Raw genomic sequence first — 18,454 nt, forward strand, 5'->3', positions numbered from 1 at the left:
CCAAATGGCTCATGGACTCAGCTTTTCTTGTTGATATGACACATGAGCTTAATGTACTGAACAAGACGTTACAAGGCCAGGGGCAACTTGTCAGTGCTGCCTATGACAACGTGAGAGCATTCTCCACAAAACTGGCGCTCTGGAAAGCTCAGCTCTCTCAGACAAACCTTTGCCATTTCCCAGCATGCAAGGCACTCGTGGATGCAGGCACACCATTCAGTGCTGACGAGTATGTTGATGTCATTTTGAGGCTACAGGAGGAATTTGATCACAGATTTGCTGACTTCAAGACACACAGAGCCACCTTTCACATTTTTGCGGACCCCTTCTCCTTTGATGTGCAAGATGCCCCTTCTGTGCTTCAAATGGAGCTCATTGAGCTGCAGTGCAACTCTGAACTCAAAGCAAAGTTCAGGGAGGTGAGTGGAAAAGCAGACAAGCTTGGACAATTTTTGAGAGACTTGAGCCCTAGTTTCCCTCGGCTTTCCCGAATGTTCAAGCGGACCATGTGCCTTTTTGGTAGCACATACTTGTGCCAAAAGCTCTTCTCCACTTTGAACTTCAATAAGTCCAAGTACAGGTCCAGACTTACGGATGATCATCTTCAAGACATACTGAGGGTCGCAACTGCTTCCTCCCTCAGGCCAAATCTGGCTCGGCTATGCGAGAGGAAACGCTGCCAGGTCTCTAGCAGCAAGGAGTAGGCAAGAGAAGCCATGTTCAGAAGAACAGTTCATTTTCTACAGTGTTCCATTCATGTTCAGAAGAAGGTTATAGAACTGTTAATACAGACATTTCAATCTAAACACAGCAGATATAGAAGACTGAAAGAAACACACAAGTTCACTGACTAAAAATATCTTATTATTATTTTATTTATGTTTTACAGATTGATTTATTTTCTTATTAATTCTTAATTTGTTTATTCATTTTTCATATTTTGTGTTAAAAAATAAAAATAAAGAGATTTGAGAAGATTGGAATTTTTTAACCATGCCTTTCTTGTGGAAAACCTAATGCGGCCCAGCCTCACCCAGACTCTGCCTGCAGCGGCCCCCAGCTAAATTGAGTTTGAGACCTCTGTCCTACACCATAAATCAGTAAGAGAGGGTACGACCTCTCTCATGGCCCCAAGTGGTGTGTGCATGCCAGAGCACTCTGGAAGGCACACAGAGTCTTTACAGACTACTCAGGATCAAACCTCTATCATTATGCAATCGATTATACAACTCTAAGCATATATGAGTAAATATTTCTAAGCATAAATGACAATCAACAATATAAACCTTACAGCTGGTTTTAATAACAGAATTCATTTGTTTCTCAAACGAGAAAGAGCTATCGAGAAACACTCCTAAATCTTTAGTTCTTAACTTTTCCAGTGGGCCAAGGTCAACATTATCTGCTAATGCTAAATAGGCTGCCGTTATTAACTAATGCTAATTTGACATGAATTAGCATTATGCACTAATGCTAACACTTACTTTTTTTTAAAAATGTGAGTAGCTAATGCTAACACTATTTCCCTTAACTTTATAACAATGTGAACGGCTAATGCTAACACTCTTTTTCCTAGCATTATAACATCTGAGCTGCTAATGCTAAGTAGGCTGCCATTAGCACCTACGTCTAATTTAAGGCAAATACGCATTAGAACCTAATGCTCATATCGTTTTCCTTTGCTTTATAACAATGTGAGCAGCTACTGCTAAATAGCATTAGCTAATAACAGCAGTCTAATTTAATGCAAGTTAGCCTCATTTGCATTACAACGATGTGAGGAGTTAACGCTAAGTATGCTGCCATTAGTGGCTAATTCTAATTAGGGGTGAATAAATATTACCAGCTAATGCTAATATCGTATTCTCTTCCCTTTTAACAATGTGAGCAGCTAGTGCTAGGTAGGCTGATGCTAGCAGCTAATGCTAAAGCTAATTTAATGTGAATTAGCATCACATTAGTGAGGAGTTAATGCTAAGTAGACTGCCATTAGCAGGTAATGCTAATTTTAGGTGAATAGGAATTGGCAGATAATGCTAATACCATATTTTCTTGCTTTATAACAATGTGACCAGCTAATGCTATGTAGGTTGCCGTTATTAGCTAATACTAATTTGAGGTGAATTAGCATTATCCCCTTATGCTAACAATGTTTTTTCTTACTTTTTAACAATACAAGTAGCTAATGTGAACACTTTTTTTTAAATTGAATTCTAATTTTTCCCTTGCGATGTGAAGAGTTAATGCTAAATAGGATGCCATTAGTGGCTAATTCTAATTTTAGATGAGAAAGCATTAGAAGCTAATGCTAATACCATATTTTCTTGCTTTATATCAATATTAGTAGGTAATGCTAAGTACGTAGCCATTATTAGCTAATGCTAATTTAGGTGAATTAGCATTATCCACTAATGCTAACACTGTTTTTGCCAACTCTTTTCCCTTGCATTATAACAATATGAGCAGCTAATGCTAAGAAGGCTGCCATTATTAGGTAATGCTAATTATTATGTGTGTTAGCATTATCCGCTGCTGCTAGCAATGTTTTATCTTACCTTTTAACAATATCAGCAGCTAATGCTAACACTACTTTAATTTCAGTTAAACCTACTTAGCATTAATTAACTTCATTTAGCATTAAGAAGTTTTTGCTATAGGCTACCATTAGTGGCTAATGCTAATTTTAGGTAAATAGAAATTGGCAGCTAATGCTAATACCATATTTTCTTGCCTTATAACAATGTGACCAGCTAATGCTAAGCAGGTGCCATTATTAGCTAATACTAATTTGAGATGAATTAGCATTATCCGCTTATGCTAACAATGTTTTTCTTACTTTTTAACAATACGCCATTAGTGGCTAATTCTAATTTTAGATGAAAAAGGATTAACAGCTAATGCTCATACTGTTTGCTTTGTAAGAATGACAGCAGCTAATGATATGAAGTCTACCGTTATTAACTAATGCTAATTTGATGAGAATTAGCATTATCCGATAATGGTAACTCTTTTCCCCTGCATTATAACAATGTCAGGAGTTAATGCTAAGTAGACTGCCATTAGGGGCTAACTCTAATTAGGGGTGAATAATTATTAGCAGCTAATACTAATACCGTTTTCTCTTTTTCCTTATAACAACTTGAGCAGCTAATGCTAATTTGATGCGAATTAGCATTATATTAGTGAGCAGTTAATGCTAAGTAGGCTGCCATTATTAACTAATACTACGTTGACGTGAATTAGCATTATGCGCTACTGCTAATACTGTTTTCTCTTACTTATTAAAAATGATAGTAGCTAATACTAATACTCTTTTCCGTTGGGTAACAACAAAGTGAGGAATTAATGCTAAGTTGGCTGCTTTTAGCGGCTTATTCTAATTAGGGGTGAATAATTATTAGCAGCAAATGCTAATACCGTTTTCTCTTTCCTTATAACAATATGAGCAGTTAATGCTAATTTGATGTGAATTAGCATTATATTAGTGAGGAGTTAATGCTAAGTAGGCTGCCATTAGCAGCTAAAGGTAATTTGAGGTGAATAAGCACTAGTAGCTAATGCCAATACCCTTTTCTCTTGTGTTATAATGATGTGAAACGTTAATATTGTTCTCAAACAACAGAATGAGAATGAAATATTGATTCTAACAGGGCCCATAAACAGCATTAGCTTAGCAGCATTAGCTTATCAGAGTCTCCATCATGGTCACACAAATCCTTAGCGGAGCAAAGTGGCCTACTTAGCAATAGCTGCTGTAGAAAGCAAAGGGAAAACAGTATTAGCATTAGCTGCTAAATGTGCACTTGAGAACAAATCTATTGTGAATTCAGCCGTGAATGTAGTGTTTCCAGTAAGCTTCCATTTCCAAATGTTAGCTGCTCCTGTCTGCCTCTTTGTCACACACACAGACTGAAATGATTCACAGCCTTGTTTCATCCTTCTGTCAGTGTCACTGACTGTCACTGTGACTGTGGACATACAGCATGGGAAACACACACATGGCTGATACTTGTATCTAAAGTTACAAAATGTTGTCTCTGTCCAAATATTACCTAACTGTAAGTCTACTTTTAATGAAACTCTCAACATGACTTATCAGTTATCATTAATGTTCCTGCAAACAGACTCCTTGAAGACCCCCTACATAAATATCCATGTACTATCCAGCTAGACTAGTGTGTCTGTCCCTGAAAATATTCCTGCATGTGTGATTGTTCATGTCTCATCTGCAGGAAACAAACAGGAAGTGAGTGAAAGACACAGGAAATGATTCCAGCTCTTCCTCCTATATCAGACATTCTCTCCATACCTGAGAGTGTCCAGTCTCCAGCCTGGATCCTTCAGTCCAGCCGACAGAAGCTTAATTCCTGAGAGACCTGGATGATTGTAGCTCAGGTCCAGCTCTCTCAGATGGGAGGGGTTGGAGGTCAGAGCTGAGGCCAGAGAAGTACAGCCTTCCTCTGTGATCAGACAGCCTGACAGACTGCAGACACACAAAACAACAATCCATCTGTTATCCATCTCTATAGCAGCATAACTAAGGGATGGTTCAGGGTCACCTGATCCAGCTCTAACTATAAGTTTTATCAAAAAGGAAAGTTTGAAGCTGATATTCAAAGTAGAGAGGGTGTCTGTCTCCTGAACTCAAACTGGGAGCTGCTTCCACACCCAGTCCAACATAGCCAGGCTTTCTTTGCTGCTTTGACAAAACCTCAAATCCCAGTCAGAGACGATGAGCATCATCACAGTGATGATCATTTCTCTGTTAACCCAGGCTTTCTGCTTCAGGATCTGTGCACGCTCACAGAACAAGGAGACCTTTAAACATCATTTCACTAAATGGATGGACTGAGCTCAGCCTACAGATGAACTGGATAAATAAAGATTTGACCTCAGTGTGCTCAGTGTTCCTGTCTATTCCTAACATATTCCTAACATGATAGCTGCACTTTAGAGCTCTAAAACTGGAACTGACACATATTTAAACTCCACATGTTACTCAGTACATTCAGTTCTGACACTCGCCCACAGTCCAACAAAGGAAACATGGAGATCACATCAGTTTGTCACCAAAGTCTAATTATTCCAGAGGGCAGTGTTGATACAACTAAAGTTATTTTTAAGCAAAGTTGAGTTTTTTATTGTCGCAGTACTTCATGTCTGAAGTATCACTTAAATGCATTACACGCTGTTGATGGCAGCAAACAAACCACCCAAACAAACAGAGGTGGGAGGCTTGGGCAGACTACGTAGGATCAGCTTGTGGGAGGAGTCAGGATAAAACCAAAGAAAGACAAGCTAACAAACACCACAGTGAAGTGAGTAGCTACAAACTGCAGGCCGATTAGTGTTGTTGAAGAAGTCGGTCTGAGGAACGTTCTTAGGATCAACAAATGACGGCATGTATGAGCCTCCCTCAAGACGCACCATCACAAGAAGAACACATGAGCTGTAGAAAAAGGAGAGACTATGAAAGCCACGGCGTTACAACGTGCACCAGCTGTTGGTCTCTCTGGAGACTACTGGGCGTGGCTGGGTAACCATGGTTACTTGGGAGTTACAGTACATGATATTAATGAAGAGTGGGAGCTGCGTTCTATAGCAAACAATTTGTTATGAGGTAATCAGCTGATCTTAGTTTAACCGGAAGCCCTTCACAATAATTGCAATGCCTTTATTTTGTACAACTACCATCAGTTCGTCTGTACTGATGGTAACTTAAAGTCACACTAATGTCGTTTAGTTTCTATAGTTTATGTAGTGGAAGTATACTACAGTACCCTGATCACTGATAGGACAGATTTATGTAGATATACACCTTTGTGTTTAACATTACTGCATTATAGTGCTGTGATCTTTGTCCTTATATATGGCTATATTAGCTATACTGATGTACGTACATATAACTGGATATGTAACTTATCTATTCATCTTATTTGTCATGTATTTGTATTGTGTACTTCCTTTTTGTAAGAAACCACACACATGATCACAGCCGCAAGAATCAATCAGTGAAAGAATAAAGTGTCTCAAACCAAACCTTAAGCTCTTTATTCCACATGCTGGGATCATTTGGCCTTCAGTGGTGTTCTGGCTGACACACCGGAGTGACCAGAGTGCTAAAGAGTGAATCGGACACACCAGTGTCATCTCTGATATCTCCACTACATTTAATCGTCCTTCAGCTTGTGGCTGCCGTTAGCTGGTCTGCTAGTTAGCTGATTTGCTATTTAGCCGGTGTGCTAGTTAGCTGGTGTGCTAGTTAGCCGGTTCGCTAGTCAGCTGGTGTGCTGACCAGCGAACCAGTAGGTAACAAGATGAGCTTGTCTGTCTGATGAGCCAGCTCTCTCTGTCTTGGTCATTTTGTCCTTGGGCAAAACCTAACCTACCACTACAACTGTAGCTTACCTCCACCAGTGTGTGAATGTGAGAGTGAATGAATACAGGGAGTGCAGAATTATTAGGCAAATGAGTATTTTGTCCACATCATCCTCTTCATGCATGTTGTCTTACTCCAAGCTGTATAGGCTCGAAAGCCTACTACCAATTAAGCATATTAGGTGATGTGCATCTCTGTAATGAGAAGGGGTGTGGTCTAATGACATCAACACCCTATATCAGGTGTGCATAATTATTAGGTAACGTCCTTTCCTTTGACAAAATGGGTCAAAAGAAGGACTTGACAGGCTCAGAAAAGTCAAAAACAGTGAGATATCTTGCAGAGGGATGCAGCAGTCTCAAAATTGCAAAGCTTCTGAAGCGTGATCATCGAACAATCAAGCGTTTCATTCAAAATAGTCAACAGGGTCGCAAGAAGCGTGTGGAAAAACCAAGGCGCAAAATAACTGCCCATGAACTGAGAAAAGTCAAGCGTGCAGCTGCCAAGATGCCACTTGCCACCAGTTTGGCCATATTTCAGAGCTGCAACATCACTGGAGTGCCCAAGAGCACAAGGTGTGCAATACTCAGAGACGTGGCCAAGGTAAGAAAGGCTGAAAGACGACCACCACTGAACAAGACACACAAGCTGAAACGTCAAGACTGGGCCAAGAAATATCTCAAGACTGGTTTTTCTAAGGTTTTATGGACTGATGAAATGAGAGTGAGTCTTGATGGGCCAGATGGATGGGCCCGTGGCTGGATTGGTAAAGGGCAGAGAGCTCCAGTCCCACTCAGACGCCAGCAAGGTGGAGGTGGAGTACTGGTTTGGGCTGGTATCATCAAAGATGAGCTTGTGGGGCCTTTTCGGGTTGAGGATGGAGTCAAGCTCAACTCCCAGTCCTACTGCCAGTTTCTGGAAGACACCTTCTTCAAGCAGTGGTACAGGAAGAAGTCTGCATCCTTCAAGAAAAACATGATTTTCATGCAGGACAATGCTCCATCACACACGTCCAAGTACTCCACAGCGTGGCTGGCAAGAAAGGGTATAAAAGAAGAAAAACTAATGACATGGCCTCCTTGTTCACCTGATCTGAACCCCATTGAGAACCTGTGGTCCATCATCAAATGTGAGATTTACAAGGAGGGAAAACAGTACACCTCTCTGAACAGTGTCTGGGAGGCTGTGGTTGCTGCTGCACGCAATGTTGATGGTGAACAGATCAAAACACTGACAGAATCCATGGATGGCAGGCTTTTGAGTGTCCTTGCAAAGAAAGGTGGCTATATTGGTCGCTGATTTGTTTTTGTTTTGTTTTTGAATGTCAGAAATGTATATTTGTGAATGTGGAGATGTTATATTGGTGTCACTGGTAAAAATAAATAAATGAAATGGGTATATATTTGTTTTTTGTTAAGTTGCCTAATAATTCTGCACAGTAATAGTCACCTGCACACACAGATATCCCCCTAAAATAGCTCAAACTAAAAACAAACTAAAAACTACTTCCACAAACATTCAGCTTTGATATTAATGAGTTTTTTGGGTTCATTGAGAACATGGTTGTTGTTCAATAATAAAATTATTCCTCAAAAATACAACTTGCCTAATAATTCTGCACTCCCTGTAGTGGGATTGTAAAGGGTCTTTGAGGGTCTCGAAAAGCGCTATATAAATGCAATCCATTATTATTATTAAGAGCATCTTTAGGCCTGACTGTGCTCATCCTTCCTCCAACCTCTCCTTACCAAAGATAACAACTACATCAGTATTAGCTCAATAACAATTTCTGCAATTCAATTGTGGACATTCATTTTTAAACCTTGTGTAAAACGATAAAACCTCAAAGTCTGAGCATTATTCTTTGTGCAAACAGCTCTTGCAGGTTCCCCCGGACTTAGGTTATTTTTATTATTTAATTACTTTCCTTTAAGCAGCTGTTCAGGCTACTAAACTCATCCCAGAAATAACAAGTGACACCATTAATAGTAGAGGTGGGAATCACCATACAACTCGCGATACGATATTATCACAATACTTAACGCACGATACGATATTATTGCGATTTTTTAAAATATTTTGCGATATTTAAATTCTGCACATAAAGGTAAACTTTATCAATATTCATTTTATCTAATATCAAAGTCTCATACTCAGTCTTTCTCTCATTTCAGTCAGTTTTATTGTTGACAAACTGAACGGTTTGTATTACAGTCTAGTCCAACTTAACTGAATGCAACCATCTGGTACAATTACAGCTATTCTGAACTATGCAATTTATGAAAACTATGCAGCCCCTTCAGCAACTGAAGAATTTGAAAGTAAATTTAAAAAAATATATAATTTTACATTAAATAAAAAAGTTTCAAACTTAATTAAAATTAAACATGTCTTAAATTAAAATAAGTAAACTGTCATGTTTATTGCTGCCAAAAAAAAAGTTAAACACATTTGGACAGTGAAGGAATGTCAGGATTGTTGCTCAGAAAAAGGATCAACATGCTCTGAAGTCAACATGCTCTGACTCCAGAGCATGTTGACTTCAGAGAAAAAATTGTTTGTAACAAAATATCGATTTCTGCTGTCCCTGTATCGATACATTATTAGCAAACAAAATATCACGATACTACACAGTATCGATTTTTTCCCCCACCCCTAATTAATAGTGGAGCTAACTTTAACAGGTGAAACTGATTTGACCTATAAGGCTACTGCAGTTACTTCTTATCAGGTTTAGTAGGGAAGACATCTGGATGAGGTAGTTAGTAGTATGTAGTTAGTACCGGGCGACTCCCCTCCCCCACATCGGCACCAGAACCCTGTATTATCTACAGGGTAAGACTGCCTGTTTTATCAAACTATGGCCATTACTACTGTGATCATTTGCAGCCCAGTGTGCCGCTCTCTCTGCTGGGATGAACCACTGGAGCTCACCCAGTCATCCCTCTCTTTCTCTCAAGAAGAAGTGAAATAAATATATTTATTATGTTACGAGTCTAATATTCTTTAAATCAAACTGTAATGAATAAATCAAGCAAGAAGATTTGGTGGCTCCACGTGTTGTAGAAGAAAAGATAAACATCTCATTTTGAGAAATCAGCCTTTAAAATTAAGTACTGTGAATAAAAAACAAACAGCGAGCCAATCAGCAGTCGCCAATATCCTCCTAATTTCATTCACAAAGAAATCAAATATATATATTATGGGCCCAAAGGAGCCTAAATCTTTAAATTAGGCAGTGCATGAAGTATTTTTTTAAATAAACAGAGACATGACTATAACAACTTTTAGTAATTCAGAGTCCAATTATCCACTCAAATGTAAATAAAAGTTCACTTGACAGCTGTAAAAGTTACCTGTTTATACAATAATATAAATCACATTTCAAATGATCATCTGTGGAAAAGTTTGAATCCTGACCTGAGAGTTTCCACTGCACACTGTGAACTCTTTAGTCCAGCGGACAGAAGCTTCACTCCTGAATCCTGCAGGTCAGAGTTACTCAGGTCCAGCTCTCTCAGACTGGAGGACTGGGAGCTGAGGACTGAGGACAGAGCTTCACAGCTTCTCTCTGACAGGTTACAGCCACTCAGTCTGAAAAATAAAAGACAATCTATAAAACAAGTACTCATGTAGAGTTTGTTAATACATTTCACAACATTAAATGTTGACTTTCTATTTTTAAAGGAAACATAAACATATTAAGATACAACATCATATGTATGAACTTTAATTAATAATTCTAAAAACTAAATGTTTTCTGATCTGACCTCAGAGTATTCAGTTTACAGTTTAAACGTTGTAGTCCAGCAGACAGAAGCTTCACTCCTGAATCCTGCAGCTTTCTGATACTCAGGTCCAGCTCTGTCAGACTAGAGGACTGCGAGCTGAGAACTGAGGACAGAGCTTCACAGTTTTCCTCTGAGAGTTCACAGATGTTAAGTCTGAAGATAAAAACATGAATAAAGATTGTTGTTAAAGTGTAATCAAGGTGCAATAGCTTATTGTCTTGTGCTGAGCAGGTTAGTAAAACTTCTGTTTAACTTTGAAATGAATAAAAATGCTATGAAACAAGGATAACTGGATAAAGACAAACAAAAACAAACATCAAACACATAAACAAACAGAACTAAACATAATACAAATTGATCTGACCTCAGAACATTCAGTTTGGCATGTGGACTCTCCACTGCAGCAGACAGAAGCTTTACTGCTGAAGCCTTCAGGCTGTTGGTACTCAGGTCCAGCTCTCTCAGACTACAGGACTGGGAGCTGACCACTGACAACAAATTTTCACAGCCTTTCTCTGAGACGTTACAGCTGCTCAGTCTGAGAGAGAAAGGAAAAAAACAAAAACAAAAAAAAACAAACAATATATGTGATCAAATTAAATTTGTTTATATGTTGAACCCTTTTTTTTTAAAATTTATTTAAACCTATGAGACTATGAGTGCTACCAGTCCAGTGCACATGATTGGTACCTTGATGGTACCTTGCTCAGGGGTACCACAAGGTAACTATTTGGTGGATTCGACCCCTGACCTTATGATCATGGGGCGACCACTCTGCCTACTGAGCTAATAATTCTGTGTACACTGTCATACAATATTAACTAAAACAATTATTTTAGAAAATTTTAGTAATTCAATAATCATGCTCATTACCTGTGTATTGTGAATAACACTGGATTTTAAACACTAGCTGTATAAAACTCTTCCTGTTAAAGGTGTGTATAAAGGAGATGAGCTGAAATGCAGACTTCATGGAGAATGTTTGCTGTCAGGATATATCAAAGACAAAGCAGAGATCCATCCAGTCTCTTCCACTAAGCCCACAGAGGGACAGACAACCACTCTCACTCACACCTGCATGAAGTTTGGATCACCAGGTAACCTAACTGCATGTCTGTGGACAGTGGGAAGAAACTGTAGAGGACCCAGAGTGAACCCACTGTAATTCTGTGATAACACTGGTTATGGAAGCCTTACAGTTACATATGGTTACTGACAAGAAACACGACCTTAGAGGCAATTTCAGTAATGAAGACCGAGTTTCTCCCTCCATACGGGATGAAAACATGACAGCACAGCAGAGATTTATATTTAAAAAGGGAGGGTGTGCACTGAAAGTGAGATACAAACTTGAACTTAAATTATGAACATCAGAAAAAGATGTAGGTGAAGTCTGGCAGGTGAAGTTTGTGCTTTAGAATAAAACAACCAAACTCCTGGAGTTGGAGACAAGTGAACAAGCTGAGGATAATAAACCTGTCAGAGGGGCTGAAGCATCAGAGCTCATGTTCTTATTGGCTGGGTCTGGATTGTCCTTTGATAAGAGTTACAGAACAAAGTGTGTTTTAGAAATGCTGGAGTGAAACATTAAAACTACCATATATTTACCGAGTGACTGATGATCATTTAATTCACTATTTTAAAAAAATGTTACAGTGCTCTTTGAACTCAGCATTTCTGATTTATTTCCCATGATTTTAACAATGAAGCGATGACAACATGTTTACTTACAGAGCTTTGTTGGAGGCTTTGACCACTGGCAGCATTCTCAGAAGAGCCTTCTCTGAAGCAGAGTATTTCTTGAAGTCAAACTCATCCAGATCTTCTTCTGATGACAGTAAGATGAAGGTCAGAGCTGAGCACTGAGCAGGAGACAGTTTACCTGTGGAGAGACTTCCTGAAGTCCTGTATTGTTGGATCTCCTCCACTAGAGAACGATCATTCAGTTCATTCAGACAGTGGATCAGATTGATGCTTTTCTCTGCAGACAGATTCTTACTGAGCTTCTCCTTGATGTACTGGACTGTTTCCTGATTGGTCAGTGAGCTACTTCCTGTCTGTGTCATCAGGGCTCGTAGGAGAGTCTGATTGGTCTGCAGGGAAAGACCCAGGAGGAAGCGGAGGAACAAGTCCAGGTGTCCATTTGGACTCTGTAAGGCCTTGTTCACAGCACTCTGGTAGAAGTGTGTCTCTGCAGATTCTCCTGTTTCAGACTTCTTGGATGTTGTTTGTTGTTGTTCCAGCAGATTGAGTCCAGAGTTGATGAAGGTCAGATGGACATGAAGAGCAGCCAGCAACTCCTGAACACTCAGATGGATGAAGCAGAACACCTTGTCCTGGTACAGTCCTCTCTCCTCTTTAAAGATCTGTGTGAACACTCCTGAGTACACTGAGGCTTCTCTGATATCGATGCCACACTCTGTCAGGTCTGATTCATAGAAGATCAGGTTTCCTTTCTGCAGCTGATCAAAAGCCAGTTTTCCCAGAGACTCCATCATCTTCCTGCTCTCTGGACTCCAGTGTGGATCTGTCTCAGCTCCTCCATCATACTTGACCTTCTTCACTTTGGCCTGAACCACCAGGAAGTGGATGTACATCTCAGTCAGGGTCTTGGGCAGCTGTCCTCCCTCTCTGGTTTCCAGCACATCCTCCAGAACTGTAGCAGTGATCCAGCAGAAGACTGGGATGTGACACATGATGTGGAGGCTTCGTGATGTCTTGATGTGGGAGATGATGCTGCTGGCCTGCTCCTCATCTCTGAATCTCTTCCTGAAGTACTCCTCCTTCTGTGGGTCAGTGAACCCTCTGACCTCTGTCACCATGCCAACACAGTCAGGAGGGATCTGATTGGCTGCTGCAGGTCGTGTGGTTATCCAGAGGCGAGCAGAGGGAAGCAGTTTCCCCCTGATGAGGTTTATCAGCAGCACATCCACTGAGGTGGACTTTCTAGGGTCAGTTAGGATTGTAGTTTTGTGGAAGTCCAGAGGAAGTCGACACTCATCCAGACCATCAAAGATGAACACAACCTGGAAGTCTTCAAAGCTGCAGATTCCTGCTTCTTTGGTTTCAGTAAAGAAGTGATGAACAAGTCCCACCAAGCTGAACTTTTCCTCTTTCAGCACATTCAGCTCTCTGAAAGTGAATGGAAATATGAACTGGATGTCCTGGTTGGCTTTGTCTTCAGCCCAGTCCAGGCTGTATTTCTGTGTTAAGACCGTTTTCCCAATGCCAGCCACTCCCTTTGTCAGCACTGTTCTGATTGGTTCATCTCTTCCAGGTGAGGCTTTAAAGATGTCTTCTTGTCTGATGGTTGTTTCTGGTCTGTCTGGTTTCCTGGATGCTGTTTCAATCTGTCTGACCTCATGTTCATCATTGACCTCTGCAGTCCCTCCCTCTGTGATGTAGAGCTCTGTGTAGATCTGATTCAGGAGGGTTGGGTTTCCTGCTTTAGCGATGCCCTCAAACACACACTGGAACTTCTTCTTCAGGGTGGATTTAAGGTTACGATGACAAACTGGAGCTTGAAGCTCTGAATGAGAAGAAAAATAAACACTCAATTCCAAAAAGAACTAATCTTTAAAACATGTTGCTCCATCTTCCATCTCTGGAAAATGTTCATTTATCCAGCAGCTTAAATCTTTAGATAAATCCTCTTACTGCTCTGCAGACGGTCAGCCAGCTCCTCCTGCTTCATTCTCCTCAGGAAGTCCACTGTGATCTTCACAAATGCCTCTCTGCTGCTGCTCCTCTGACTCTCTAAGCATTCTGGGTAACCTGGACTCAGAACCTTCTGGATCTTCTTCAGCTCGTTCTTCACAAAAGTGATGATGTTGTCCTCCAGCAGCTGGAACAGAATATTTATGAATGAGCCAATCAGACTGAAATCATGGAGCCAAACATCAGATCCATGTTGGACACACTGACGATCCACTGGTCTACAAAGAGCAGCATGGAGATGACTGTGAACAGAACAGATGTAACAGTAGTTGTTGTACATGTACAGACCATAAATATGGAGTCCAGCTGTGTTTGATGCTGCTGGGCAGACTGACCACTGGGAACCTCTGAGCTCTGCTGGTCCACTCTGTGGAGGAACCATGAAGGATTAGATCAACACAGGATAAAGATCCAGGAGTTTCTGCTCAAATAACTTCATCTGAATCAAGTCTGTCAAGTTTTAAACTCTCAGATTGTGAACATATCAGTAATTTTCAGTCTGTTTTCATGGACGTCCTTTCAGTGGTGATGTCAGGGATGATTTTGAAGAAGCTCATCAAACTGAACCATCAGCAGATCACTGCTCCAAAACCAGAACATGATCCGAGTCTCCCTCCACCACCAGAACACCAGCTTTACTAACGTGGTAGATCAGTGTAGTACAGATCAATAACTGATGAGTCATTTGATCAAAATCACTGAGTGCTTCACGTCTGACCCTCTGATGCTTCTGTAGACATTTTGCATATTTAATGAATGTCTGACAGTTTTACATTCATTCTATGAACACAGTGGAAATGTTGTGTTATAGTCTCCATGTTGTTTCCAGCATCATAAATTCTTAAGTTCAGAAAATTAGATTCTTTCTTCACAGCTGAAAAACAACAACATTTATTCTCTATTGAAATCTGCATCGTCCACTCCAAAGGTCACAATCTGAAGGTAACATCTGGTTTTGTTCCCTGTGGTTAACTCTGAGCATCAGTATGGTGGGATTTATCCACTACATCCACACCACTGTGGTTCAGTGTTGTCCTGATGGAGTAACAGCAGCCAGTATGATCCAGGCTTTAGCTGCTGGGTCTCTGTGTGACCTCTCAGACTGTTTAACAGATCAGACACAAAGAGAATCAGAGCAGCTCTGTTCTTTAAAGACAAACATGAACCCACTCAGGTCACACTTTCCCCACAGATATGAGCATCACTGTCCTCAAACAGCAAATGACCAAGTCGAACATTTGGATCTTTTCTCTTTCATTGTTTTCTTTTTAATGAATCTTTGTAACAATCTGAGGATGTTTCAGGTCATATTTATCCAGGAAACACAAACATGTAAAGGAGTCATCACAGCTCTCTGACCTCGTTGCTCCAGGTTCACCACTGAAGACTGGATTGCTATGTTTGGACCGGTCACTCCTCACAGACGGACAGCTGGACCCTGCAGACTGTGACCTCTGACCTCTGCAGACACAAACATGATTGAAGCAGCTGTGATCACACAGACTGCAGATAATGCAGCTGTTTCCTGTCAGTAACATCCTCTTAGATTAGAGTTCAGCTTTTTACAGGAAAACTGGACAAAACTGATTTTTGTTACAAACTCATTTTCATTTCCTCTCAGCTCACAAACACAGTCAGACAATCAACCAGAGTCAACACTGATTATAATGTCAGTGCAGAATTATTTCTGTTACTCAGTGAGTTCAGCTCTCTGACCTCGTTGCTCCAGGTTCACCACTGAACTCTGGAGGTCGTTCTTTGGACCGGTCACTCCTCACAGACGGACAGCTGGACCCTGCAGACTCTGCTCTGTCCTCCTCTTCCTCCATCATCATCTTCAGTCAGTCTGAGAGGTAAACCACAAACACTCAGTGAGTTCACATTAACAGGAGGAACTGAGTTACAGTCGCTGACCTCTGACCTGTCATGTGACCATGAAACCAGGTCAATATGTCTGTAGGTTCAGTCATCCAGGTCATGTGATCTAAGGAGCTTGGAGAGAAAAGAGACGTCTTTAAGTTTCTGGAAGACGTTTCATCAGAGAAGCTTCTTCAGCTCTAAAACCAAACGGTGGAGAGTCCCAGATATTTAAACCTGAGAGGGAAAGAAAGCATGTCGCTGACCCACCACTGATGTTATTTCAAGGAGGAAACTGAGAGCCTTTGCACCAGGAGCACAAACATCAGCTCCAGCAATGATCCACTGATGTGTTTTTATTCCATGTATGAATGTTGTTATTGACAGAGATGACGTTTGTGTGTCAGTGATGCAGTGACTGTTGTTGTTACCTGTACAGGCTGGTTAGACTCTATGAAACAGATCATACAGATCTCTGCATGTTAGAAGAGACTATTAAAGGTCATGAATGAGACAAAGGCAGGGAGGCGTCCTTTACAGCTAAACAGCAGAGTGAGAGAACAGCCAGCACCTCTACATTTATCACATTATACAGCACATGTATGATACTGACAGGGATGAGAAGAATTTAGTGATTCTGATCCCATCATTGATATTACTTATTGATTCTCAGTAGCTCTGCTCTGACAGTCACCACCATCACTGAGCAGCATATCAAAGACATTTGTGCACATTAACTGCATGTTGTGGCTCAAATGTTTGTGCATGTTGGAGGCATTTCCTCTTTGTTGTGATCAGTGTTGGTCATTACTCAAAACAGTCATTATTACACATATTACACAGAACACTTTAATTAAAAGTAATGGAGTACGTTACTTCATTACTCCTCATAACATTACTTTGATGTTACTGTGTAAAATGAACAAATGAGCATGTAACAACATAAAGCTGAGGTACAGCCCCACACACCAACACAGATCCTGATGAGGTCACGTGATGTTTCTCTGAGTGTTTATGAACACAAATCAAAGATGAAACAGCACAAAGACACTTCAAAGTGATTCTACTGTAGAAACATGAACAGGTAGAAACCTGCAGCCTGACTGCTCATCACTTTGTTACCTGTTCAAGTTCAGCAGCAGCAGCTCACTTTATCACGGTGCTGGTCTGGGGTCAGTGTTTACTCAGCTTTAACCTCACTCTGGGTTCTTGGCTAGCCTAGCTTTAGCTTAGTGTTAGCATGCTGTGTGCTAGCTTAGCGTCAGAGCTCTGCAGGTGTCTCGTGTGTAAACATTAATCACAGTGACAGTAAAGGAGGTAAAGGGCTGTGACGTCATCACGTACGCTGCGTCCTCTGTGGGCTCTGAGTGAACTCAAAGTACAAACTACAAGTACACAAACACGAACGTAGCTCAGAGTGGCGGACACACTCGGCCTCGTTGGTCCAGCTGTGAGTCCGTTACCGTGAACTATGGAGCGGCAGATTTGTGCTGAACTAAGCTGCACACAGCTGATGTTAGCCAGGAAACATTACACACTGACTTTAATGGAGAGACCGGAAATACAAACACACACAGTTTGTTGTGTGAAGAAATCAAACACGAGCTGAACAAACAGTAAAGTTCCTAAAGACAAACTGTTAAAGGAGGAAACAAAGCAAACTTACAGTTTCTTCACACACCAACAACAAGCTCCACTCCACACCTGGACACTAAACACGGACACACAGATGAGCTGCTTCCTGGAAGGAGGCGGGGCTCCACCTGAAACTCAGCACAGGTGGGAGGGGCTCAGCTCTGTGTGTGCTGATGTGTTAACTTTAAAAATATGCCGTCTGACTGCTCAGACTGAGTCAGAGTAAAGTTCACATGCTGACGTGTGGAGACATGAAACCTTGTTGTAGCTGCAGGTGTGAACACACTGATCCCAGATCAGCTCTGCTGTATTTGTAACATGAACATTTCTGCTGCAAAGCTTCAAATGTTCAGCATGTTTCTCTGTTTCCAGTCTATAGATCCAGTCACACTTTCTACCTTCACCTGTGCAGTAAAGACTGAGAGCAGAGCTGAAAGCAAGCGTCCAATCAGTGAGCAGCATCAACACCTGAGCTTCATTCAGACTCTGTTATTGAAGATGTTGTTGGTACAAAGTTCATCTGCTGCTCACATGAATCCATGAAAGATTTATTTCACTGAATGTTTCTTCAAAGCTCATTTCAACCTGTTGAAGTCATGAATGAAAGTGCAGACTGAGAGTGGATCACATGATGTTTGAGGTGTGTCATGTGACATGTTCAGTATTGTCACACATGTCTAGATTGTCCCTGATATCATAACTGCTCAAACACTGATGATTATATTTGAAGAATTATTCCTGATGGCAGCAAAGTTTGAATGGAGCTCTCTGTCTGTGCTGATTTGTCGCCCTCTGGAGGTCAAAGCACAAACTGCATGATGTCACTGTAACCACCACAGTGACAGGAAGTGTTTTTATGACTGAAACACTGAAATGATGCTAACGGCTGTCGTTAGGCTCACTGACAGCAGTGCTGATGTGTTCATGTCAAACACTGGCTCAGGTCAGACTCCTTCATCCTTCTCCAGCGTGAGGCCGCCCTCAGACCCACAGGAGCTCTGACCTTTGACCTCCTGACCCTAACCATTTTAGTCTTGTTGCATCTTTAAATGCAAATCCTGTGAAATGGTCAGGG

General features: G+C 40.9%; 1 protein-coding gene across 1 annotated transcript in view; it reads right to left on the reverse strand.

The window, feature by feature from the left end:
* The window catches only part of LOC146679536 (uncharacterized), a 22,192-nt gene extending 5,423 nt beyond the window's left edge, over nt 1-16,769 (reverse strand). The window contains exons 1-9 of the mRNA XM_085450299.1: nt 15,604-16,769; nt 15,247-15,348; nt 14,176-14,254; nt 13,828-14,014; nt 11,902-13,699; nt 10,535-10,708; nt 10,150-10,323; nt 9,800-9,973; nt 4,310-4,483 (exon numbers count right to left, since the gene is read on the reverse strand). Of these exons, the coding sequence (XP_085306425.1) occupies nt 4,310-4,483; nt 9,800-9,973; nt 10,150-10,323; nt 10,535-10,708; nt 11,902-13,699; nt 13,828-14,014; nt 14,176-14,254; nt 15,247-15,348; nt 15,604-15,722 (2,981 nt within the window). The 5' untranslated portion in view covers nt 15,723-16,769. The remainder of the gene's footprint in view (nt 1-4,309; nt 4,484-9,799; nt 9,974-10,149; nt 10,324-10,534; nt 10,709-11,901; nt 13,700-13,827; nt 14,015-14,175; nt 14,255-15,246; nt 15,349-15,603) is intronic.
* Between the last annotated feature and the right edge of the window lie 1,685 nt (nt 16,770-18,454).

The sequence above is a fragment of the Copadichromis virginalis genome, unplaced genomic scaffold, assembly GCF_057382275.1.
Source record: "Copadichromis virginalis isolate Kocher_CV1m ecotype Utaka unplaced genomic scaffold, C_Virginalis_male_GT1.1 unmapped_scaffold_1, whole genome shotgun sequence".
Taxonomy (NCBI): domain Eukaryota; kingdom Metazoa; phylum Chordata; class Actinopteri; order Cichliformes; family Cichlidae; genus Copadichromis; species Copadichromis virginalis.